The sequence below is a fragment of the Drosophila miranda genome, chromosome 3 (assembly GCF_003369915.1).
Source record: "Drosophila miranda strain MSH22 chromosome 3, D.miranda_PacBio2.1, whole genome shotgun sequence".
NCBI classification, from domain to species: domain Eukaryota; kingdom Metazoa; phylum Arthropoda; class Insecta; order Diptera; family Drosophilidae; genus Drosophila; species Drosophila miranda.
Window position 1 is genome coordinate 4,004,512 of NC_046676.1, and position 24,515 is coordinate 4,029,026.

The window sequence follows — 24,515 nt, forward strand, 5'->3', positions numbered from 1 at the left end:
TAGCTTATCTGCAAGATTCATTAGCTTGTTCTCAAGAGGCGTGTTGTGAGGTGATTCTGGTTGGGTACGAGTACGGGATGGGTTCCGGTTTCCTGGTTCTCTTGCTATACTCCTTGATCGGTGCTGGGCTCCTCTAGCGACTTCAGCATAGGATTCCTGACTTTTTGGCTGGGAAATGGACATATCGTTGCGTGGCATGTCCCTCTGTCTGCTGCTTCTCGAGAGCGAGCGAGAGTTTTTCTGGGTGCGCCCGGAAGTATTCTTTCCCCTAGGTTGCGCCTGATGAGTGTTTTCCCAATTTGACTGTGGTGGTTGTGGGTACAATTTCAATAGAAGCTGTTGGTAGACCCTACAACCTCTATAATTGGCAGTGTGGGAGCCAAGACAGTTGGCACACTTGGGCTCGACGTCTTGTGGCTTTGAGCATTCTATGGTGGCATGCGGACCCCCGCATTTAACACAAACAAATTTTTTGTTGCAATATCTTTTGGTGTGTTCGTATTCTTGACAACGGTGACACTGTGATATCTCCTGTTTGCGTTGTGGCTGCTCAACAGTTATCTTTTGTCTGCAGAGGTCTGATACTTTGAAAATCTCTTTATTATTTTCATTTGGCTCTAAGTCCACGAAAAATAAGCTGAGCTGCTTCTTGGTCGCTCTGTTAAGAGGATTGTGGATGAATCGGGCTAGATGCCCCTTGGCCATGAGATCTTGCTTAATATAATCAGTTGGGGTGGAGTGGTGAAGATTTTTGATTACTACTCTATATGACCGTTCTTCTTTCAACTGGTAGCTATGACAGAGAACGCCTTTAGCCATCAACGCGGAGGCGATTTTGCGGTAAGTGGTTGAGTCGTTGCATAGGAGTCTAATTTGTCCTCCAGTGCTTGTTTTTATACGGTAATTTTCGGGGCTTGCCAACGTATCCAGCATTGACCAGAACATTGTGATGTCGTTTACCCCGGGTATGATGATTGGAGGAGGCAGAGGGTTGCGTTTGGTTATAGGGGATTCATTACACTCCTTGTGAGGGCTGAGGTCCATATCTTCGGTACCGTCGGCAGTTGGGTCGTCAGTGTCCGCGAGTGGCGCATAGTAGTTTGCGAAAGAAGGAATTCGACTACTTGGGAGACTGCGTTCACTTGAGTGGGGTTTTCTTTTTGGAGGAGGGAGAGCTCCTCTGTCCTGCCAAGAAACATGAGGGTCGTCAGCTGGCTGTGGGGCATGGTAATGGGGAATGTTATTGGGACCATCCGTAGCACGTTGGTCGTTAACTTGCTTTTGCGTAGAATTAAGTATTGTCAGTTCTGAAGTGAGCTGGGCTTTAAGAGCTGAGGCAGTAGCAGAACTCATTGGATCAGCAGTTGACGGTTTGTTAATGCTACGAGAGACTTTAGTAAGGGACTTAGATGAACGTAGTTCCATTTTTAAGTTAGGTAGATTTGGGCGTTTAACCCAGACGAAGTTGAGGTCTAGTCTGTAGGTAGGCGCGTGCACTGACCGTAGGTCGCGCCCGCTTTGGGGGCCCGCGAGCGACGGGGCCCACACGAGTACCGCGCGCTAAGGAACCCGAGCGGCGCTTACTCCCACTGGTACCGCGCGCTTAGATTCACGAGCGGCACTTAGTTTCACGAGTACCGCGCGCTTAAACGTTTTCGCACAAGTAAGTTGTTTGTTGTTGCCACTGTAGTGGGCTTGTCCGTTTTTATTGCTTTTGCAAAGTCTTTCACAGCGATGTTGGAACGCGTCCGTATTCAACGAGAGCATGATCGAGACTCTATTAATCTCCTTAATCTTTTTTTATGCTTACTTTTTTTTTGGGTTAGGGTTAGTTTTAGTTTAGAAATTTGTTTCTTTAGATAGGAACGCAGAGGGGTTATTCCATAAAAATTGCGACCTAGGAATGGCCAAGGTAGGGAGGGTCAATCCAGCCTCAACGAGATCTGAGGCGAGGAAAAGCGTTCGGAGACAGGTCGGAGAAAGGGCCAATTATGTGTTCATGCAAATTTTAGGTCCTCCTTAACTATCGTCGTAGCACGAACAAATTATAACTTCGTAATAATGAGGATAGGCATTAAGTGAGAGGAGGGCAAGATCACCACGCCAATCAGCCGACGAGCATCCCAGCCGGGAATAACTGCGTGCCCCCTTCTCCCACTACCCAACACCTGCCTAGTTCGTTACAACCGCCATCGTCTAGCCATCATCTAATCGCAAGCGCCGCCGCTGTGACTTCAATTCGATACGAATCGTTGGGATCATTGGAATGGGCTGTTGTCTTATCACTATTACACATATTAATTCAACTCAATTCAATTCAATTTCCAAATACCTATCGGAGTCGAGGTCGGAAGGATACGCTACGGGGACCTGACGGAGTTTCTTAATATTTTATATTATTATATTAATATATTAATTTTTAGTTTTCTATACTTTGACGTCAACCTGAAGTCGAGAGTGTGCGACCGAGTGTGCGGAAAGATACCATACCTAAATATCACCTAAAATATCAAAGTGTGGGAAGGGATTGAGGCTAAGTGTTTCCATAAAAGCTAATTTTTATTAATACATGTTCATACTAAACTTATGTTCATAGTATGCATAAGTAAAAAAAAAAAGCGCCTGCACGCAAGCTGTCATTATAGTTAGATTCAAGGAAAATTAAATTAATAAGTTAATTGGATTTGCTTGAATATGACGACAATGGTATCCAATCTCATTGATGATCACAACGACTTTCTGTGAGAAGTTTCCTTTGTCTCGTTCTCCAACGCGCGGCTCGAGTACCTTTGGTTGGGTATACACGTACACGTACATATCACTTAAGTCTGATTCTGGTACATCGTACATCGACCTGCTTTGAGAACTACTACATCTTAGCATGACTCCTTATTGCAGTCGACAAAGTTACTAAACTCCGTGGCATTTGGCGGGCCCTCGCTGTACAGATAGGTGACGGGCCAGAGGCGGGCGGCGGCAAAATCGCTAAGACTTTGCAATCCCCCAGGACGAGGTGGATGCTGGCTGTATTCGCTGCTTGCCGCTGTAGCAGGCTGCGAGTGAGAGTGTTGGTGTGAGTGTGGCTGGTGCTTCTGCTTTTGCTGCTCCTTGGGACTGGCCAGACCAAGGTGGGAGTGCGTCGGCTGTGTTCCGTTCTTGCCGGGATAGTACCGATCGCTGCACTTGCGCCACTGATCAGACTCGTCGCCCACAAAACACCTGGAAGGTATAGAATGAAGCGAGAAGGCCGACAGTGGGAGGGAGGAAGAGCGAGATGGACGCCCCTTACTTACCAGGGGTAATCGAAGCCCTTGCTGTAGCCACACGGATGATCCGCCTTGCAACAGTAGTCCCAGGAGCCAACCTCAGAGCCGTCCGTCTCGCAGGAGTAAAATCCCGTGATCAGATTTTTCTCGCAGGGACTGCTGCGTCGACAGGGTTTGCCGGATACCGTGTAATGACGCCAGGCCACATCGCCTTTTGCGAATGAGAAGTGCATTTAGAAAAGCCATGGATATGGAAATGGAGATAGGGAGTGGGAATTGGCATGCAAGCTGCTGGTTAGTATTCGGGGAAGAGTTGGGTGGTATTTGGATTCGTCTTTTCTGTTGATTGGTAGGTTGATGCAATGATGGATTGGTTGGTTTGTGTTATGTCAGGTTCCAACTGTACATGCTAGTAATCGTTATACACAAAGCATTCTCCGCTACAAGCTAATTTACAGATTAATATTAGGTACAAATACATTACTAGGTCTAACTTGGGCTATACAGACTATTTCCCTTGGAACAGCAGCTGGATCTGGAGCCCGCTCGGGTTATTTACAGAGTGGGGGAGGTGCAACAGGTTAATAGCTTTAGTTTACCAGGTTCCCGGAAGATGTCCATTCGTCGATCGTTGTTCACTCGCGATCCGCCAATCGTGTTCACCTTGTCACGACAGGTCCAGTCGAAGGGATTCCAGGCAAAGAGCCAGAAGTCCCGCTCCTTGGTGTGTGTGTAGTGAACATCGAGCTTGAGCTCCGTTTGGTCGAGGTCAGAGAGTTCGCAGTTATGGGAGCTAGCATGCGAGCTGCGAGGGTTGAAAGAGGTTTTACTGTATACGGATCTACATTCGGCCTCCACTCTACTTACCCGTAACTAAAGGCAAAGCATTTGAATGGAGTAGTCTCCCTGAATCGTATGCACTCCTTCTTGCAGGCCATCTCCGAAGGTACTGATATCAGCTTCTTGATGGCTGGTGGGAGGAGCCTGGCGGGGGAGCCATAGCCCAGATAGCACACTGCGATGGGAGAGGTTTCTTTACAAGGTGGATCTTTGTTTGGGATCGACTCTACTACTCACGTTTCTTGTGCTTCTCGTCCACGATGGGCTGAATCTCGCATCCGTGTCCGTAGCTGGCGCGCTCGAAGATGTCGAAGGCCGCATCCAGGATGAGGTGCCGCTCCTTGTCCATGTCCCGCACGGGCCAGTCACTTAGCTGGCAATTGTCAATGATGCCCGTGTGCCTCTGTTGGCCATAGCGGTACGCAAAAGCGCGACAGGTGAATTTGGTGGAACGAATGCATTCCATTTCGCACTCCCCCACGGATCTCACGGTGAGGGAGTCGCGAACAATGGACTTGAAGAACCGCGTGGCGTCGATGGCCCGGAAGAAACACTCTGCAAAGATCATCAATACGCTGATCATCAGTCATGTCATCTAGGCCCTTCCGCAAACTTACGCGCATTTCGCGGATCGGAGAGCGCCGTGTTGGGGGCACCGCTGTCGTGGCGACGGAGCGGCTGTCTGCAGACATCCATATCGTCCGCCATGGAGTATATGTCATAGTCTCGATCCGGCTCAATGTCCACGTAGTAATCCAGCATGTTGACTGGCCTGTCGCAGAGCATGCAATTGTCCCTGCCCGCCTGGTTGTACCGGTAGCTGAAAGTGTGGCAGCTAAAGCTAGGCCGCTGGTCCGAGCACAGGCGCTCGCACTCCGTCAATGTTGGCACATTGTAGGCGTGCCTTATGGCCGTTTTATGCAGTCGGAAGCCTTCGCTGGTCTTCGCCGAGCATTCTGATGGAGGGGCGAAGAATGTTCATGCACTTGTCAATCGGTGGGAGGCCTCCACCTCCACCTTCACTTTCGCTTTTACTTACCATCCGGCCCGGGGCGTCGTGTCCACTGTTGTCTGTAATCGTTGCGCCGCTTTGGATAGTCGTCCTCGTAGCTGGAGCCCGGGTAACCCAGCACGGAGTTGGACTCGCGATGCGGTGCCCCCAGCTGGAAGTAGTTGAAGTCATGGTCCTTGCGTCGCTGCGACTCACTCAGACCCCAGTAGGAGGTGTGCTTACTATTGCTGTTGCTGCCCCCGTAGCTGCCCCCGTAGCTGCCGCCATAGTTACCCCAGTTTTCCTCACCCCCGATCAGATACGGAACAAACTTATTGGGCTTCTTGTATGGGCTAGGACCTGCACTAGATCCATCGCGATCGAGATAATTATGGATAGGACGGCTTGGCTCATGCGGTCGATATGGAGAGAAGTCAGGGCCCGGCCGATAGGGCGGTCGGTACTTGTCGACTCGATCTGTTTCGGGTCTTGGTGGCCTGTACGCAGAACCATCGTATCCAGAATTGCTCGGTAACGTTTCCCATCGATCTGGTCGAACTGGACTATAGCGAGGGGGATCATGACGATCTGCATAAGAGTGATCGCTTCCGTAGCTGCTGGGTGGTGTGTGTCCAAAATAGTCGGAGCTGGTGGATCCAGACCCATGTGAGGAGAACTCATAGGAAGAGGAGGACGACGACGACGATGACGAAGAAGCGGAGTGCGATCCATGGTAATCAGAGGAGAAAGGTCGGTGCTCATAGGAGCTGCTCGGCGCCCTCGGCGGACCCGGCGGCCCTGGCGGACTCAACGGCCCTCGATAATGGTCAATAGCTGAGCTACTCGGGGGTGGTGGCCGAAAATGATTCCTATCCCTGTCGCGGTCTTGATCGCGATCACCATATCCGCTGCCGCTACTGCTGGGTCCTGGACCAGTGCTTGGCTTCAAGTATATGGGATTGCTACTCAAGGGACCCTTTGAGCAGTCCTGGCAAGCGTTGCGCCGACAACTAGACGGCGCATTGCGATCCCTCTCATAGTAATCGTAGTCCGGATGCCGCAGCAGATTCGAGTCCCGCCGATTGGCACTGGAGTAGAGATCCATCTGCGACAAGGGCATCTCGATCAACTCGCAATCGCCCTGGCCATGCCCGGAGGGGTCCAGCCTGTAGTTGAAGCCCTCGCACATAAATCTCCTCTCATGGCCGCACTCCCGCATGCATTCCTCTACCCGCTCACAGGAGATGGAGCGACGCACCCAGTGGGGCGCTATCCGCTTCCCAGCTAACACTCGACGGAAGCAGGCTGCAATGGAAATAAAGTTCGAGTTGGAGTTGAAGATGGAGGCGGAGGTGGAGGTGGATGTGGAGATGCTGAGGCTCTTTACGCAACTGCGAGTAAGAAAAACTGTTTAACGCTGAAAGTCAGTGAAGCGCGGACAGAACCCAAGATCGGGGCTGGGAGTGGGTTGCTTGCTTCATGTTTCTGATGTTTCTGTTTCGGGCCATGTTTTTCTTTTTGGCGGCACCGGCACATCCGCTGCCGCTTCAGTAAATTATGTTCGAGTCATGTTCGGTGCCACGGCGGACACAACACCCATGTATATCATCAGCCTTCGCCACAGATTATCTTCGAGAAAAAAAAGACAACAGCCACTACGTCTCCACGAAAAAGAACCCAGGCCCACGATGGAAATTATGCAAATTACTTTAATACGCACCACAACTCCCCAAAATAAAATTATACCTCAAGTGGAATGACCGAGTGGGCGAAGTGGCTAACCTCCCGACCTTACCTTTGGCATCCTCCACAATGATAATTGTGCTGCTCAGGTCGCTGTGCCTGGTGGGACTCACAAATTTGGCTTCGCTGTCGTCGACATACAGCAGAAACAAGAACAGAATCAGACTTAGACTCAGACCCGGAGTCGGTGGCACTCGATCCAGTCTGGGTGACCTCATTTTAAGGAAGACAGATTCCAATGAAGCCTCGAAAATTGAAAACTGAATTTATAATTTGGCTCGCTTCTGCGTCGCACACTGATGACTGATTACGTAATTAGTAACTGGCGTTCTGGGCCAATTAATTTCTGTGCAATGTCAAATGATTAGAACAATGAACGAGAGCGGGAGCACGGTGGCAGGCCGCCTGCTAGCATGACCTCTCGCTAGCATGCAGGACACGGCGGATACACGAGAACGATTTCGGGGCCCGGCCCAGAACGACACGCGGCAACGGTGATTCTAATCGCGAATGAACAGCGGCTGTGGTCAAGCTTGCGGTTTTATACGAGTGCCGAGCTGAGCTTTTCGCTCCGCTAAACTCTCTTGATCTCTGTCGCTCCGCTCTCAGTTAAAGTTTCGCATTTTCATGGGGATTCTTCACCCCTCCTCTCCGCATGCCGTGCTCCATTGTGGGTGAGTATCGTCTGAAGCCTTGAGTCTAGTTTAATGAGAGTTTTTTTGGAAGAAGATTGCTTATCTGCAGCGATGGTTCAGATGAAAATACGAGGGTACAGATCGCATGAATGAGATTTGCCCTGGGCAGATCTGCCAGCAGATGCGATGGATGAGACGAGATCCAAGATGCAGCCAAGCGTTTCCAGTTGGACCCGCCGACCCACACCCCAGTCAAGGATGGGATGCCATAATACTCGTACTTACTCGTCCTACATTATTATATTACATTTTAGCAAACTACCTTAACTGCTACTTGTTTAATGGTTAAGTATAGAAAGAGTTAAACGAGTTCAAGGATGTGAATATTTCGATCAGTTAAGTGCCCTGCCATATACGAACTATATTCGCCGCTTGGGTCCTTTGGTGTCTTAAAGGATTTTCAAACCTATTTCCCAGAGCAAAGCTGAACGTATGGTTTTGTCTAGTTTTGTGCGAGACCTGCTTACAGACAACACTCCATTCCATCAATCATTTTAGATGCCATATGCATAGAATATGCAGGTACATATGATATGCATGCAGAAGCTCAGGTACAAGAGGTATAAGAGAGCTTGAGCGCATTTCCGTTTCTGAATCAATGTCACTACTGGCTACTGGTATACACCACGAGTGGGGGGTTCTGTGTTTTTGTTCTGTGGCTTTATGGTTGGGATTTGCATACAATGAATGCCAGGGGAGCTGCATCGCCATTCAAGTGCATGCATAGTGCAATTCTCTTCTGGTGTGCTGCTCTTGCACAACTCCGTGGCATGGCCTGGCATAGCCGAAAAAAAGGCGCTGATGTGTAGGAGCATTGCTTCCGCCTCCGAGCAAACCAAATTGTGCTGTGCTCCAATCTTCAAGTGTGAATTACGATCTGTCCCACGATCTGTTAGTGAACTAACTAACTAACCAACAAAACAAACGAACACGCCACCACAGAAACAGCAATTAACCATGTTAACGTCATCAAGTTTGCCATTTGAACTTGGATTCGTTTGGCACTTGGCATATGGTTATGTCACCGCCACCCGCTGCTTCGGTGGAGTTCATGTTCATGCACTCAACTTCGTCACACTCGGGAAGCTCGAAGGGAAGCTGAGCCAAATGGCTAAGCAGAATTGTTCTTTGATGAAATTTTTAGAGCTATCATAAATCTTCTGCACTTGACAGCTGAATGCCCTCTGTAAGAAATGAGATCATTTTGTCTAGGGATTTCAGATTACACCGATATGAGTTGCTGTATTGCTATACTCTTGCTAAAGCAATATATGATTTTGGAAAAGCATTCAAGGAAGAGTCCCATACTTACTTACCTCCCATACATACGATGTATGCACAATCGATTCTTTCCCCTCATCTGATTTACTTGTCTTGTACTTCCGATACAGAGAGCAACTGTCAAATGAATCTATGTACATATGTATTTACCATATTGGGTGACCTAGTAGTCCAAACTTTGTTGAGCTTTTGCTTTGCTGTAGAGTGCGAATTCGTAAAATTCTAAAGTGCGAGTGAGGATGAATATCGAACCACCCATACACCGGACGCGATTTTACCAGAGCTGATGAGAGACGAGAGTAGACAATCTGCCAGGCTAATGGGTTTATTTTTGTTGGGCGAATAAAAGGTAAAGAATGTGGGTCAATCGAGTGGCTGCTCGGCTGTCCGTCTGTCTGTCCGACTGTCTGTCACCTGTGTGGACGCCAAAACCAAATGACTTTTAGCTGTGCGCCATGTTAGTTCTACATTTTACGAGTAGCATATATTTGTAATTGTCAAGTGACCCGCGTCATTGTCTGTTACATGATTATTTGAAAGTGCAGGTACGTAGGTTAGCTTCTGGGACAGCGCGAATCCGATAATTAGTAGGTGAATTTGGATTGGGGACGGGTCGGTATAAGTGAAATCAGACTTAGACACTTACCCTTCAGCTCATCCATGGGATAACCGAGGCGATCGTGATCGCGATCGCGGTCTCTATCTCTGTCGCTCATAGGTCGTTCTGAAATTTTACCATGGCCCCTTTTCAGTCCAGAGAACTTCCAGATTATCATCGTTTCACACTTACTGTTGCTCCCCTGCATGTAGTCATCGGGATTGAAGTAGGTGGCAATGGTTTTATCGTCGTCCAAGCTGTATCCCCCATACCCGTCCCCAGGGCGCATTGCGCTTCCATTGCGTCGCACGTAGTCGTCCCTCAGTGGCGGAGACTCATCGTAAGGTGGTGGAGGGCGGGCGGAGGGTCCTGGCATGCCATAGTCGCCGTCGTGTGTGGACTGCATCGGCGGATCGGGTCGGTTAGTGTAGTCCGGCCTGGGTTCACGGTGGGGTTCGTAGCTGGGACTGGGTCGCGGTCCGTAGGATGGAGGCGTGGAGCTGTCGTACGGCCGTGGTGGAGGAGGCGGATAGTCAGGACGAGGCGGCCTGGCTCCATAGTGTGGTCGCTCATCCGAGGACGCGCTCGGAGGTCGCATGGTAGGTGGTGTGTACCGTTCCGGGCTGCCATAACTGTAGCCGTTTCCATAGCCCAGCCCGAAAATGGGGCGTGGGGGGCCATGGGGTGTGGGCCTCACCTCCTCATTCTCAAGGGATGGCGGGCCATGATAGTGGTCCTCTACCTCAGGGGCGTTGGCCGCGTAGCCGCCTGGGATGTAGACGTCTTCGTTGGGAGCTGGATAGTTGTTCTCATAGAGGGCGGGGTATTTGTATAGGGGATACAAGTCGTGCGAGAAGTACAACCGATCGCCGAGACCAGGGGGCGGCGGAAGAGATGGCGCAGAGATCGTGGGCAGCCGCGGCGGCGGCGGCGGCGGGGGCTCGTCCGTGTGCGGAGTCGGGTTCACGATCAGCACTGGAGTGTTACCCACCTCCAGCGGACGATTGGGCAAGTTAGCCGGGGTCGGTCCGGGGCTGATGGGACTGGGACCCGGTCCGGGGGCAATCGAATTGTCGCTCAGGTCGAAGCAGTTCGTCTTGCGAGTATACAAATCAAAGTCGGGATCGAAAATCACGCCTCCCGGCCGCCCACCGCCGCCCGAGCCGTACTGCTCCGACGACAACTGACATGTGCCGTTTCCGCGTCGATGCACACTGCAAACAGAAACGAATTCAGAGGGCCGCAACCAAGAGGGACACCAAGAGGTTGGGATCGGGATTGGGTAATCGCCGTGTGACAGCTTGAACTCACCCGAATGAGATGGCCTGGCACTTCTCGCCCGCCTGCAGACACTTCTCCTTGCACATCTTCAGCGAGTTGGTGTCTTCGGTGCGGAAGGTCTTCTCAAATGGCAGCATCGCCTCCAGTGCGATCCGCTCGAAGCAGTCTGCCGACGATTCCAATTCAAATAAAAACACAATCATGCAACAATTATTGCGCTTAAAGGTTGCTACTTGCGAACTGCAGTTGGGCAATGGAAATGGGAATGGGAGTAGGAATAGGAATCCCCCTCCTCTAAGCCGAGCTAGCAGTGGACTTTGGATTGCGTCACCAGATAAATGGGTATTTGATGAGCAAGTTCCACTTGCACTTTCAAGGCCACCACTCAGTGGAGCTGGTGGCGATGCTCCACTTCATCCACTTTATGGTAGGTTAGTTTTATCGACTCTGCAATTGTCGCTTTCCGATTGTTTGCCATTCTCCTAGCTTTGTTCTTTATTCAAATTGGAATTGTATTAGCATTGCGTGCCGCGGCGACGCAGCTGACTGCCATTAACCCATCTGCGACTCGTATAAGTTCCTTTCTTCTCCTATTTGGTTGCTGTCGGTGTGCGAGTGTCATGAATAATTCAAAAAGGTCAAACACACAAACAAAACTCTCATTGTGATGTCTGTGGCTTTGACATGCTCCACGGCTTGGTTGTCGATCTATGGTTTTTAAAGGGACGGATTTCAACCAATTCCTAGGAAATCTCGTTTTTCCTTTTCCCTGCAATCAACGAGTGTGCGGCAGTCCCCGTTGACCCCTTAAGACAATATACATATGTATATAATATCAACCATACCATCAAGTATTTTCCAGTACGAATCTTACTGGGAGAGAGTTAGTGGCAGAGAGGAGAAGAGAAAGGGAGATGGTCACGCATGCGGTGAAACTTGTATTCTTTTTTATTTCATTATGACTATAACCGATCGCAACCAGATTGGGGAGTATGGTAGACAAGTTCATTGATTCCATCGATAGGTATTGAGAATACTCCAAATACATAAACTTGAAGGGGTTGGAAGCTCTTCCCCCTTGTTGTTACATTTACACATATTTAACGAATATCTCACCGGGTACATAATTATTTCTCTGGTGTGAATTTCTCTTAAGTGATATTGGGGTTAAGATCATTTCGCTTGTCCTGCGTTGAACGATATTCTGCCTATTGCTTGAAATGCAGCTTTTACACCTATGTATATCTACAACATGAATGTGTGTACTTCTATGTAGGGATATGTAGGGTTCGTTTATCCAACCCTCCCGACGCGTCATCGCACTTACCATTTCGTGCGGAAACCAACTGATTATCGACAGTTAGTGCCTCTGCGGTCTGCCAGATGCCGAGGAGTATGTAGAGCGTCCTGAGCATCGGTAGTAATCGCCGCCTGTGCTGTTTCTCCATAAACCGAATCATTGGGCCTCGAAATTGTTTTCACTTGTGGAACCGATATCCTATCTGTATTGCTTTGTACAGATTCACTTGGTCCTTGATTCGTAATCAATCTTGTCTTCCTTTTATATTATTAGAGGTTTTTCTTTATAAATTCTGTGTAGAGGATTGTGTTTGCATCGCACCGTTAGGACGGACCGGAGATGGCGAACTGAAAGACAGGCAGCCACGCGAGGCGCGTAGAAACCTTCTTCGTTACGACTATTTCTCCTCTTTCTCTCTGGCCTTTCTTCAGAGTCACAGTCGCGTGTTAGAGTGGTTTTTATTTTTATTTTTATTTCTTTTCGTGTTGGAGTGTTTCTGGCTTTCGCGTTACGTTTCGCTACTTTTCACATTCTTTCACCGTTAATTATGTTGCCAAAATATGCAGATCATTATAAAAGATCCCCAAGATCTGTAGTGGGACCCTCTCTGCCGCTTATTTATGGGCTCGGCTCAGCAGAAAAGCCTGAAGAATCTACGGTTGCGGAAGAGACTAAATCTACATAATTACGCGGATGAGTATTGGGCGGCTTGTAAATGCGAGTGGGAAAGAGATAGCCAGAGTCAATAACCTCTCCAACGAAGCGCTTCGGCTCGGATCGGCTAGGAACTTCCTTGACGATGAGTTCACCCCATTCCAGAGGCAGAGGGTGCCGTGCCTGTGACCTTTCGACCAATGGTTAGAAACAAGAATTGCCCAATAATTAAAAACTCGAATGACAAAGTGCTCATCAATGCGTAAATCCAGCGTTTGTCATCATCCAAGCCGATCCAAGCCGATCCAAGCCGATCCGACCCGAGTTGGCCAAAAACCCCAAAAAACAATAATTTTTTATTTTTATTTGGCGACTTTGATGGCTTGGCTTGATGATTAATTAGAGGCCAACTGAAGCGGTCCTAAGGTTTGTGGCTGTTGGTTGCAACGAATATGTCGGTCTCAAAATTTAAAAAAAAAACAAATCTTACGAAGTGTACTATCGTAGAAAAATATACGAGTATCTAGAATGTTTCAACCACTTTCTTCTGGGGGCCCTGGATTCGGGTCAGCTTCTTTAACGCCCTTCCGCTTCACGACTGCGATTAGGGCGAATGGAGAGGTACGTTGCGCTTTGACACTGCGTATTTTTGGCTAATGACAAGAAATCTCTCTCCCGCCCGGTCTACACTCACTAGCTTCGGACTTGAGCTCAGTTTTTTCTGGGTTTGCTTTGCTTTGCATTGGATTAGGAATATATTTTTGCAACCCGCTTTCAATTCTGATTTTCGTCTCGTCTCGATTCGTTTGGTTTGCTTTCGCTGCGACTCGAACTCGCCGCCGATCCGCACTCGCTAAACAATTGAAGCCGAATAAAAATTCTGATTTAGTTGTGTTTGAAATTCATCGAAAGAGCAGAAAGCAAAGCGGCAGCGTCGCCGCCGGCTGCGCTGTGACAGAGCCACCGGCAGAGCAGCAGCGCTCACAAAGCTTTTGTTGTATGGAGCGTTTAGATTCGAACTCAGGTGGGACATCGGAGGGGCATGGGCAGACGAGAGGCACTGGAGTTTGGCTCCGCAGATCGTCATCATCATTATCATCATTAGCATTGCCCTCGCTGCGCCCACTTGGGGCGATGATTCGATGTGGGGATGAGTCGGGAAAGAGGGGGAAGACAGCCCAGCTCAGCCCAGCTCAGCCCATCCCTCTGGCTGCTTGGGAGTCCGTCTTCCGCGTCTTCTTTCCGCCTAATAGTTGGCAATGACTCTCGAAAAACGTTTCAAAACGAAATGGTAAGAAGAGGATTGAAACTGAAAGATAAGCGAAGCTCGAATGCTCTTGTTGTATTTGGTATTAGTCATGTCCACTCTGGAAGAGAAGAGAAGAGAATAGGGGAAGAAAGCTCTCTGATGCCCACACACAGACCCAGAAACCCAACTTACTTACAGCTTCAGTTTGTAGATATGTATCATCTTTCTATCATATTATTGCACATAATAGGGTTTTCTACCGAACAGCTTCGCTTTTCGAATAGTAAGTATCGATGAAACCCAGTAAGTAGTTCTTTCGAGCTTTTGTGTCGCTATATGAGCTCATATTGTATGTACCTATCAACTGCAGAGTGCTAACGGAAGCAGACGCTGCTTTGCGTGATTATGGCTCGAGTGTGCGCGCAATTAGAGGCAGAGTTTTTGGTTGCAAGGCGGGAGTTAGTAGAGCACTCCACTCGAATTAGAATCGCACCCGAAGCCGAGAATCTTTCTTTTCCGCTTTGTTAGCCCCCCTAAGCGATGAGAAATTTAAATTTAACGGACACACTGGCCACACATGCATTTGGTGTGGGCTGGGCTTCGTCTTCGGCAGCCGATGCCGAGCAGATGCTGCTCAACCGTTAACTCGTGTGTGTTTTCACCGAAAAAAAGTCTCAAAGGGCACGAAAGGGTGCCGGTGACTGGAGGCGGTGGAGGGGTAGGTGTTGCTGTAGGAGGTGTGTAATTGGCGACACCTTTAAGTGCCGACCTTGTCATGCTCGCTGGCGTCGTCTAATTCAGGCCGGGGTTGTTCTTCATCAGCGCGTCGACATCACCATCGCCACTGCCACTGCCACTGCCGGCGTCTGCGTCTGTGCGCATGCGTCGCTGTTGGCATCGACATCGACGCTGGCGCTGGCGGAAGATGAACGATCGTGGCAGAGGAGTCGAGTCTCCTCGATTCGCTGGAAGCTTCAGAAATGAGCTCATGCTCATTCTGGTTCTTTCATTTGCATATCATGAATTCTTGGGAATTCTGAAGGCAAGGAGCAACAGCAACAGCAACAGCAGCCGCTAATGTTCTCCGTGGCCACGCCCTCAAAAAGGGTCACTTCTCGAAGATTGCCAAATTGAAGCAGGTATCGGTATTGGCAGACGAGACAAATGTTGCAAAATAATTTATTTGTGTGAATATTTTGTGGGAGGCGCTGCTCTACATATCACTTGAATGCAACAGGCAGCACCGAGGTTTGCTTGGCATTTGTCCCTCGGCTCCGGCTTCAGCTCCGGCACCATCGACATCGACCCTATCCGAAATCCAAAATCGCATCAAAATTCATTCAAAATTCAGAGGGCGATCGGCGCTTTTGACGGACGCATTGCGCCTGCCAAGTGGGCAAATGGCAGCCACTTGGTGGCGCCGTTTCTAGCGTTTCTGCGTGAAAATTCAATACGCAGCGCGTGTCTAAAAACAGATATTGGCGGCAGATACCACTGCGAGTGGGTTGATCGTGGGTGGACGGCGGATCCGCAGGAACGATCAACTAGCTGGCTGACTGGGGGCTCCTCCACGTCATGTAATACTTATCGATTGGGTAAACGGTTTCTGCCAGGGCGCATAAATTTTGTCAAGAGCTGATTGACAAATGTGGGCCAGCAGGAAGCCCCAGCTGATCGACATTCACCAAATAAAATGCGTAGTCGCCCACTCATTCATGCTGCAAATAATTCGTTTGCTTCTGCAAATCAATCTTTCTCCTATCATGTAAGCCTCGACTATAAGTACAAACAAACGTATGAGTATGAGATAATAATCAGGTTTTCGTTTACTGTGACCGATTCGTGGAAAACGTTAACCATTTAAATATGTATAATCACAGATAAGCTAATTGACCACCCACCATGATCAACATGTCCAATAAAACAGCATTAGCCAGTAATTCGTCTTTGACGCCAGTATGAATCTATACATACTTATGTATGTATATTCTTGATCAGCATCAGCGTTTGGCAGTGCATAACATACGCGTACGAGTATATGTAATCTTTAACTATATTCCAAGCTCTTTCCCCAGAAACTAGTTTTGGCCAGCTCTTGTGTTGTAGGATCATAATCGCAGAAAATAGACAGCAACATTTGCTGCAACAGCTGTTTGACCAGCAGGCCACAGCCCCACAATGACCGAGTCCCCCAGTTCCAGTTCCCAGTAGTTCGGGCTCCTGTCCGTAGCATCGGGTGTTCCACTTTCGCAGTTATCCAAAACTCACCCAGCAGGAAGTATTTGCATTCGCCACTCGGGAGGCGTCCACAGAAAGCGAAAGAGTACGAGTACGACTACGACTACTATATAGACACGCACGGGCCAGGGGCGGTAGGGGCCACCGCGTATTTATCACAACAAAAAATATCCATTATGCAATTGGCCATGTCTGAAACGAGCAATTTGCCACAAATGCAGCAACGTCCGAGCGCGGGCTGGGGCAGGATGGGAATGGGAATGGTGGCGCCGTGCGCCCTCAGACGCAGAAAGGCACACTGGCCTACATGTACATACCACCGAGCAGACTCCACTCATGCTCCCAACTTTACCGATTCGCACTCATGCGGAGCAGTGGGGATTGTTAACAGTTTTGTTAACAGAGTTGCAACAGTTGGTTGCAACATGCAGCGTGCAGCGTGCAGCATTCAGCATGCATTAGCTACTTTAATGTTATATCAGGGACAGAATGGGAATCTACGAATCGAACACCTGTTAAAATCATGTGAGGCATTACCGTTAAGTAATTGCCCGAAATGCGTTTTATTGCTAATTTCATTTATCTTATGTGAAGCGCGTCTCGTACGTGTTTCGTGATTTGATAACGTCAATATGTACACACGATGCGACTATATATTGTAAATATGTACATACATAAATATGTACATACATATGTATGTACTTTTGTGCTCTTTCTCTCTCCTGTAATTTCCATGCTGACCCATATTACATACGTACATATGTATGCATACATATACTATAATGTTATTGTAACGTTCAAGGTCGTACTCTCAAGATGTCTTCAACCTGATATGGAAGGGACTGGGATTAGTGTGACAACCTCGATGTGACAATTCGATGCCGTCTCTCCAACGTTCACTTTTCGGTGTTCAGTGCTGATGTCTTCAGAAGGCCGCTAAGTGACCCGTACCGTTCAATAGTGATGTCTGCATATGGCTGTGCTACTTGGTCGTTCACTTGGAATGATTTCCCATCCCTTCCCATCCCATGCAATCCCCTCCTTGCTACTTTTGCTACTTCGGCACGCGGGCAGAAGGCCTGGCCACATAGTCGCGATTATGAAATTAATGTAATTTGTATCATATTACACAAAACATCACCGAGCTGCAACTGTAGTACAACATCATTGTCTCTGCCGGCGACAGTCAAAGTTCGATTGTCTGCGTCATCCGAATGCGGCTTCATTGTCGTTTGCCAGCAAGTGAAGCATGGACAGACGACGCGACGTCAGCCCAGCGCGGTCCTAACCCTCGTAAACAGAAGCGGCCAGAAGAGTCAAAAAGATTTATATGAACATACATACATATGTACCTCGTACGTACATACATACATACCTATCTGTTAACAGTCGTCCACTTTTGCCGTTGCTGCTGTCTTGCGCATGCGTCCCCGTCACGTTTGTCTTGCGCAGCGCAGTCGCCGCCGCCCGTGGTTCGACTCGGCTCGCTGTTGCTGCGGCTGTGGCGCCTGCATTGGGGGGTACGAGTATAAAACAGATGGGTCGCCAGCCTATGGTTATCAGTCAGCGACAGGCATTGACAGTGCTTCGGTTTTCGCATTATACTTTACTAGTATTTCCAGTGTAGAAGAGTTCGTGATTTTATTTGACCAAATATGTCCGCCCTGAAAGCATTCGTAAGTGTTCAGTAACCAAAAGGATGTGATGTGAGAAAGGATCAAGTGCATCAAGTGATTGAAACAAGTGGTTAGATGTGATGAGGTCTACATACAAAGGACAACTGTGCAGAGGCTCTGTTTTTCATGTTTCGATGATAAAACTCCAGACTGGAAGATCTTTAGATATGAAGATCCGCAAAGATTTCGATTAACTCAGAAAAGTTCCAGTTAAAGCTTCATTCATCCTATTCATGCACCTCTTTCAGATCATGTTCGCCCTATTGTCCGTGGTTTACTGTGCGCCCAGCCCAGGCTTCTTCGGTAAACAGTGAGTATATCCACTAATTATATACGAGTACTCGTACCAGATCCGTAAATAACCAGCACCAGTCGATAAAAATGGTTATTTCCGATTCGTATGTGCTTTTAAACGCTGGCAGTGAGATAGATATGAAATATGCATTCGGTTATTGAGCAATCGAACGCTAATGGCACTTCGGCTGATTAGCACCGATACGATCCGATTCACTTTCCGCCGTAGAGGAATTTCCCAGGCTGCCATTGGCACTCAGTTCATTATAATGCGCCCATAATTGGCTAACTTAATTGCTAATTCCGAGCATCGATCGTCGCGGTTGTTGTCTGCTGCCTGCTGCCAAGTGACAATCGACCATTGCTCACTGCGATCGGCAGGGTTCAAGCAACTGAAGTTGACAATCTGATTAGCTAATACGCGAAACGACGAGTGCCAATTGCTGATAGTCAAGTCTAGCCTCCCAGCTCTTGGACTGATTTCACTTTCATGTTTCCAATCAATTCGCAGCGAACATCATACGATCCATGTTCCATACAAGGTTCACACGGTTCACCACCATCATGTACAGAAGATTCATGTTCCGGTGGTAAAGCACGTGCCCATTTACAAGGAGGTTCCTGTTCACCACGTCCACCACGAGGAGATCCTTCCAGTGCCCGTTCACCATGTGCATCACGAGGAGGTGCCAGTCCATCATGTTTACGAGGATCATCACGATTACCACAAGGGCTGGAGCTCAGCGCACCATGGACTCGGCTGGATCTAGGTCGTCAGCCACACAAAAACGCTCCACCAAACCAATAAAACCCAGCCCAACCCTCCTGACTGTAAATATTATACAATTCCTAAGTTAATGATTGTAAATAAACTGAATTCGATTGTACGTATACGCTCTGGATTGGATCTCACATCTCACATTCGGCCACTTCGTACCAGTCCCATGCAAGATTATAATTTGCAGTTGCACTTGACCTTGGGCAGCGTCTAAAGGCGGCAATTAAGCCGGAGTTTTGCAAGAACGACTTTCACAAAGCACTCACTCAACCAGCTCCATCTGAGGTCAACCGCCAGCAGGCCAACGCTTGGTCTGCCCAACCAGTACACGACGCGTGTTGTAAGCCAAGGGCGGAGCACGCCACATTCCGGTTGCATGACATAGAGCGGCACTCCGAGCTGATACTCGAAGTTCCTAGTTTTCCACCACACCACTCCCGATATTACAGCAAGATCAGGAATTTGCTCGAGCAAGCGAATGGCCTCAGCATCATTCCACTCACTTCTCACTTTTGGTTGCCTGGCAGAGGAAAACCAGATCTTAAGCTCTGATTCTTTGACCAACATGCATTTTATTCGGCGCCAACAACAGAATTTCCAATCAATTTTCACTAATTGAGAACATAGGGCGAAGCGTTAGGGGAAGCTGCGGGGAAGAGAGATAAAAACGATAGGGACAATAGAATCCTCATCACCCCAGATTGCTCTAGTGGCAGTAGGGAAAGTTGGGGCACTCGTGTGGAGAAACTCCGGCCGGGTAAAGACGCTCTGTCCAGCCTGGCAGCGGAGGAGCCGCCACAGGAGCGCCAGCGTGTCCGGCATTCACGTCGCAGTACGGATAGTTGGGGCAGGTCTGGGGATTGACACCAGCGGGATATTTGTCTCCGCCTGCAGCAGGCGCAGGTGCCGAATTCCAAGAGGGCTGTGGCTGTGGCTGCCATTGCGGCTGCGGCTGCGGCTGCCACGTTTGAGGCTGCGGCTGCCACTGGGGTTGCTGCCACGTTTGCGGTTGTGGCTGCCATTGTGGCTGCGGCTGCCATTGATTCTGCGGAGCTCCCCACTGCGATTTGGGACTGTGCAGTCGCTCGTTATCACAGATTGGGAAGCCGGGGCAGTCCTGCGGGTTCACGCCGGCCGGATACTGCGCTGCAGGTGGATGCTGGGGCTTGGCCAGAGCCAAAGCCAGACAGGAAGCGAACAGCTGAATGAGAGCCGAGATGATTGGTTGCTTCTTGGAAGAGGAGGTCTGGAGGTATGGACCCACTTACCAGCTTGAAGAACATCGGGACGAATGTCTGTGTGGGGGTGCGAGTGGCGCGAGATTGGTTTTGGCTGGCAGGGAATAATCCTTGACCAAATTGGACTATGAGTCGATAGCTTAAACTTCCAATTAGGTTCTGTTCCTGGTCAGCGCTGCACTGTTGCTGCGGTGAGCAGCCATCAGGCTTATATAGCGGATGCTGGTGCAGGCTAGAACCGAGTCGAGTCTGGTCTCACTCTCAGTCTCAGTCTCTCGGTCTGAATCGGTTTCACTTTCATTGGCGGCTCGTACCGGCCGCGGCAATTGCTGGGGCTGTGGTTGTTGCTTTTGTAGTTGACTGATCTCGCGCATATTTTACTTGATTGGCCCAACAGATTATTATGAGTCTTTGTTGCAGAGCGCGAACAAATAAATCGAACGGGGCCGGCTGGAGGTACGTACCGCCGATTCGAGAGACGGACATGAATGCAGTATGCAGGTAATGTGCTTAAGCACTCACTGTGCGAACACATACTTGTGCAGACAAACTTCTACGAGTAGCATAGATATATTGTATGAAGGAATGGTGTACAATATTGTATGTATACATATAATATTTACATACATAGGTATGAATATCGAGTTACAGACATGCCGTCATTAGCAATGAACTAAGCCCCCAACTTGCCGTTTGGCCAAAAGAAATCTCTGGGTTGGTTTTGTATTTTGACAACTGCGCGTTGGCGTATGGCCAATTTTCAATTGCCATTTGCCAGTCGCTGTTGTTTCTACTTTTATTACCGGCCCTTGTCTCGCCTCTGCCTATGTTGGGGATCAGTTCGTGAATCACTTTATTCAGAGCTTTTCGGATAGGATCGTGTAAGAGGCCATCGCCTTGGCATGCCACATGCTGCCGACGCCTGCCTACCTGCCCGGAAGGCAGTGCCAGCAGCCCATGTCATTGGAAACTGGTTTCAGTGCAGCGAACTTGCACTAGATCTTACTTCTCGCTTAATGTATAATACACGTATTCGAGAGGTGGCCTGAGGTTCACTTCTATGCTAGGGTTGGGCGATATGTGGCTATACTCTGGCTATATGATATGATATTTCCAAGTATGTACATGTCCTGCAGATGCGTTGATTTCAATAAATAGATTTGAGTCCAAGACCTTTTCCCTTACTTGTTCTTCCATCCCTAGTCTCGTTTTCCTTTCGCCTTTGGCAATTCTGTCTTCCATAACCCGTTATTCTGTCGGCGTTGGAGCTGATTTCTATTCCACAAACGCATGCGCAGCGCCAGTCCACTCGAACCGCGGAAGTGGAGGTGGAATCAACTTACGCACCAACGCGCGCGGCGACTTCCTGGGCTGGCTACGTCACAGACACAGAGCCGATGCAGAATTCGATTGAAAACTCAATTACATGGCATGAAAACCGCAGTGCTACACAAAATTTGAGCTAATCAGGCAGCACCCATTGCCCCAGGTCGCAGCAACACGACACACAAGCACATGTGTGCATGAACATGTTATAAAGACGGACGTGGACAGGCGGACGTACCCAATTGTTGGCAACAGTGTAACAGATTTAGTTTAATTCTTATAATTTGTGCTTGCCGCCAGCCATTGCCAGGAATTTGCGCGGGCGCGGCACAGCATAGCCAGTCCAGTCCAGTCTAGTCCCGCAATCGCCGCCTGCCTGTTCTGCTCTACGACTTGTAGGTGGTCGACGCTGGTATGGCTAATGCGTTGTGGTACGTTGCTCCAACGCCAGCCGATCGATCTCGTTAGCCTTGATCAATGGCCCGGAAAAAATAGAATAGAGAAAAATAAAAGACAGCGAAATTCAAATGGTTGACCGTTCGCAAAGTGCAGTCTTTGTGGCCAGTCCCCAGCGCGGCATAGCCCTGGCTGGACCAAAAGCATCCATGTGTTTGTTCTCGCGCTTGTAAGCTGATATTGGAAGGTGCTGGTGCTAATGCTGCTGCTACTGCTGGGTATATCGCGACTGTTTTCAAATTTTCCTTTTTTGGCACCCGGCGCGTTTTAAATTATTATGCCATTAGTTGTCGCCTTATTTTTGTCAAGATTTTAATTATCTATTTCCTTCTAAGCTGACAGCTCCAGTGCGAGCTCGGGGTGTGGTGCCAGCCAAATGCATAGGTGGGTGGCGTGGCCGCTTGGTTGATTACCATTAGAGAAAGCGGCTGAAAGGAGCTTTAGATGCGATTTGCAAAAAAAGGAGGCAGTTTAATATCTGCACTTTGACATATTTTTTTAAATTCAGGCTAACAGAAGTAAATCTTTCCATTTTTCTTACCAACAAAGTGTTAAATTAGTAAACTATTAAGCAAACCATGTAAAACCTTTGCTCAACTCGCGCCTAAAGCTGATGAGGGCGATCGATTAGGAGCTTGATGCTTCTTCAGCTTTGCTGTCGCCAGCTCCAGCAGCTTCTTCAGCTTCGGCTTTGCTGTCGACCTCGACCACTCCAGCAGCTTCCTCAGCTACAGCCTCAGTAGTTTCAGTCTCCATTGCTCCTATTTCGGTCACAGTTGCTGCACTTTGGACATTGGGATTGGCCTCAACATCCTCCTTATCAATGTCATCCGAAGGCTCATCTTGTAACAAAACCCGGCACGACAATTGCTCCTTATCTGTCAAGAAATCTGTTGTAGAAAAAAAGTGGGAAATGCAATAATTTCGCTACCAGAGTCGTAGTCATCTGATGAATCGCTGCCGGAGCTATCGATGCGATTGTTTGAAGGTGGTGTTTGCTGATTTAGTGAGAGTCGAGGAGCCACTGGTCGCTTCTTGCGCGCTGGGTTCAAAGCATTGCAAAAGGCACAACGAAATGAAGTGAAAACATATTCATCCTCCGGCAGCATACCTATTGGAGGAGCAACACAATTCGACAGTAGAGTGTCGGACGTAACAAATCAAATCAATTCTCACCGTTATGGCCATCGCACTCTTTGCAGATCATGCCGTAGCGGATCGGAGTGTCTCCTACAATGAAGTCTACAATACGGTCCACTGCGCTGCGTGACCGGTTCTGATCTACCACTGGAAAAGGCGTACGCCGACGCAGTTCCTGCACTGCGCCCACATTCGGAGATGCTGACGTCATCGACTGTGTCGAGCTGTTTAGATTGTTGTTGTTGACGTTGCGGTAGACGCTGCTATACGGAGTCAACAATCTCTGCTGCGTACTGGCTCCTGGCAGTCTTGCTGCAGGTTGTGGCGTTTGTTGAGGCTGCATTGCGGTGGAACGACTAAACGACTGGTTTAACTTCCTGTCCCCGAAGCGTTCCAGGAGATTCACTGCCACCTGTTAAACAAAAGAACGATAAGACAAGCAATTGACATCCAGTGGCCATATTGGGCTGCACTACCTTGTAGGTCTCTTTGTCCATGACCTGCTCTAATATCTTTTTCTTCTTCTCCTTCAGCTGGGCCAGCTTATCGCCATTTTTGTTGAGCTTGCGCTGAAAGTACCACGTAAACATCTGCCGCATGAAGACGATGCTAGAGTGCAAAAAATCAGAGATTTGGCGCGTCATTTCTGTGATATCATCATCAAATCACTGCATTACTCACATAACGGGGAACAGGAGCAGCGGTACCAAGTACACGATGCGCTCTTTCCATGTCGGTGGAAAGTAAAAGCAACACCATAATCCAAAACCAACGATGTATGCGCCAATTGTGATTCCTAGAAAGTTCGTGACGAAGCTCCGCTTCCTCTCTTGAGTATTTATCATGTATTTCTCCAGGTCTTTGATCTGTACTTGCAGGGCCTCCAGAACCTCCTCCGTTGATTTTTCCTTCTATAATTAGAATCATGGGCACGTCATATTTTAATATGCATGCAAAAAGTTTTTTTTGCCCAAATACGAACCCGAAATTTCGACAAAACGAATCCCATCTTGGAGTTTTCGATTTTAAACTGGACGTGCTCAAACTATAAACATTTATTTTTATATTTCGCTATTAAACTGCCCGCCGCCTTGCAATTATTTTTTGTTTGTTGTTGGTAATATTTATGGATAAAATATACGGTCTGACCCTTAGAAATATACCGAAAATACGTCACATTTTCAAAAAATACCGATACAACATTTTTAGTATTAGAAAATTAACAAAGTCGAATTTTTCTTTAACTGAGATCATTCTTTCTGTTCGGTCTAATATTAGCCAATAATCCCTAGACTATAGTCAGTGAGCTATACCCTATATTATTGCTGCAGCCTATACAGCCGTTCTCTCTCTCTTCCTTCGATTTCGCCCTCGTTCTTTCAGAGCCTCGGGCACGGGCAATTCTAGCAGCCTGGACGATTTGCCTGATCTAGCGTAACGAAATATAAATTTTCTACTTTTAAAATCCGCC

At 48.4% G+C, this 24,515-nt stretch overlaps 4 protein-coding genes across 8 annotated transcripts; 1 reads left to right on the top strand and 3 right to left on the bottom strand.

The window, feature by feature from the left end:
• Positions 1–2,540: 2,540 nt before the first annotated feature.
• Positions 2,541–13,519, bottom strand: LOC108160622. 4 transcript variants are annotated; one of them, XM_017294738.2, is made up of 12 exons: positions 13,344–13,519; positions 12,023–12,666; positions 10,726–10,861; positions 9,607–10,628; positions 9,463–9,540; positions 5,146–6,402; positions 4,724–5,062; positions 4,344–4,661; positions 4,134–4,281; positions 3,866–4,071; positions 3,294–3,477; positions 2,541–3,219 (listed from the first exon to the last, which is right to left on the bottom strand). In XM_017294738.2, the coding sequence occupies exons 2-12, from the start codon at positions 12,153–12,155 to the stop codon at positions 2,877–2,879; spliced, it is 4,164 nt and encodes a 1,387-aa protein (XP_017150227.1). In that variant the 5' UTR covers positions 12,156–12,666; positions 13,344–13,519; the 3' UTR covers positions 2,541–2,876. The 4 variants fall into 4 exon arrangements, with proteins under 4 accessions (XP_017150227.1, XP_017150228.1, XP_017150226.1 ...); XM_017294739.2 differs by having other exon boundaries at positions 12,023–12,672; XM_017294737.2 differs by lacking the exon at positions 13,344–13,519 and having other exon boundaries at positions 12,023–12,986.
• Positions 13,520–17,511: 3,992 nt separating this feature from the next.
• LOC117188008 (histidine-rich glycoprotein-like) lies at positions 17,512–18,997 on the top strand. The gene is made up of 3 exons (XM_033391123.1): positions 17,512–17,812; positions 18,061–18,122; positions 18,618–18,997. The coding sequence occupies exons 1-3, from the start codon at positions 17,792–17,794 to the stop codon at positions 18,874–18,876; spliced, it is 342 nt and encodes a 113-aa protein (XP_033247014.1). The 5' UTR covers positions 17,512–17,791; the 3' UTR covers positions 18,877–18,997.
• A 434-nt stretch (positions 18,998–19,431) lies between these two features.
• LOC117188007 (nuclear polyadenylated RNA-binding protein NAB2-like) lies at positions 19,432–20,313 on the bottom strand. The gene is made up of 2 exons (XM_033391122.1): positions 20,153–20,313; positions 19,432–20,085 (listed from the first exon to the last, which is right to left on the bottom strand). Exons 1-2 carry the CDS (start codon positions 20,165–20,167, stop codon positions 19,591–19,593), a joined length of 510 nt encoding a protein of 169 aa, XP_033247013.1. The 5' UTR covers positions 20,168–20,313; the 3' UTR covers positions 19,432–19,590.
• Positions 20,314–22,349: 2,036 nt separating this feature from the next.
• Positions 22,350–24,167, bottom strand: LOC108160399 (endoplasmic reticulum junction formation protein lunapark-B). 2 transcript variants are annotated; one of them, XM_017294390.1, is made up of 6 exons: positions 24,027–24,165; positions 23,726–23,955; positions 23,521–23,653; positions 23,081–23,456; positions 22,836–23,015; positions 22,350–22,782 (listed from the first exon to the last, which is right to left on the bottom strand). In XM_017294390.1, exons 1-6 carry the CDS (start codon positions 24,051–24,053, stop codon positions 22,532–22,534), a joined length of 1,197 nt encoding a protein of 398 aa, XP_017149879.1. In that variant the 5' UTR covers positions 24,054–24,165; the 3' UTR covers positions 22,350–22,531. The 2 variants fall into 2 exon arrangements, with proteins under 2 accessions (XP_017149879.1, XP_017149880.1); XM_017294391.2 differs by lacking the exon at positions 22,836–23,015 and having other exon boundaries at positions 22,350–22,794; positions 24,027–24,167.
• Positions 24,168–24,515: the final 348 nt, after the last annotated feature.

Bases quoted from the DNA above. Each gene is read 5' to 3' on its own strand.
- LOC108160622 (XM_017294738.2), bottom strand. From the start codon at position 12,155: ATGATTCGGTTTATGGAGAAACAGCACAGGCGGCGATTACTACCGATG. The intron at 9,541-9,606 runs GTAAGTGTGAAA...GTAAAATTTCAG, and splicing joins CTACATGCAGGGGAGCAACA to AACGACCTATGAGCGACAGA. The intron at 6,403-9,462 runs GTAAGTGTCTAA...TTTCCATTGCAG, and splicing joins TCCCATGGATGAGCTGAAGG to CCTGCTTCCGTCGAGTGTTA.
- LOC117188008 (XM_033391123.1), top strand. From the start codon at position 17,792: ATGTCCGCCCTGAAAGCATTC. The intron at 17,813-18,060 runs GTAAGTGTTCAG...CACCTCTTTCAG, and splicing joins TGTCCGCCCTGAAAGCATTC to ATCATGTTCGCCCTATTGTC. The intron at 18,123-18,617 runs GTGAGTATATCC...ATCAATTCGCAG, and splicing joins CCAGGCTTCTTCGGTAAACA to CGAACATCATACGATCCATG.
- LOC108160399 (XM_017294390.1), bottom strand. From the start codon at position 24,053: ATGGGATTCGTTTTGTCGAAATTTCGG. The intron at 23,457-23,520 runs GTAGTGCAGCCC...TTTGTTTAACAG, and splicing joins TGGACAAAGAGACCTACAAG to GTGGCAGTGAATCTCCTGGA. The intron at 22,783-22,835 runs GTAGCGAAATTA...ATTTCTTGACAG, and splicing joins ATCAGATGACTACGACTCTG to ATAAGGAGCAATTGTCGTGC.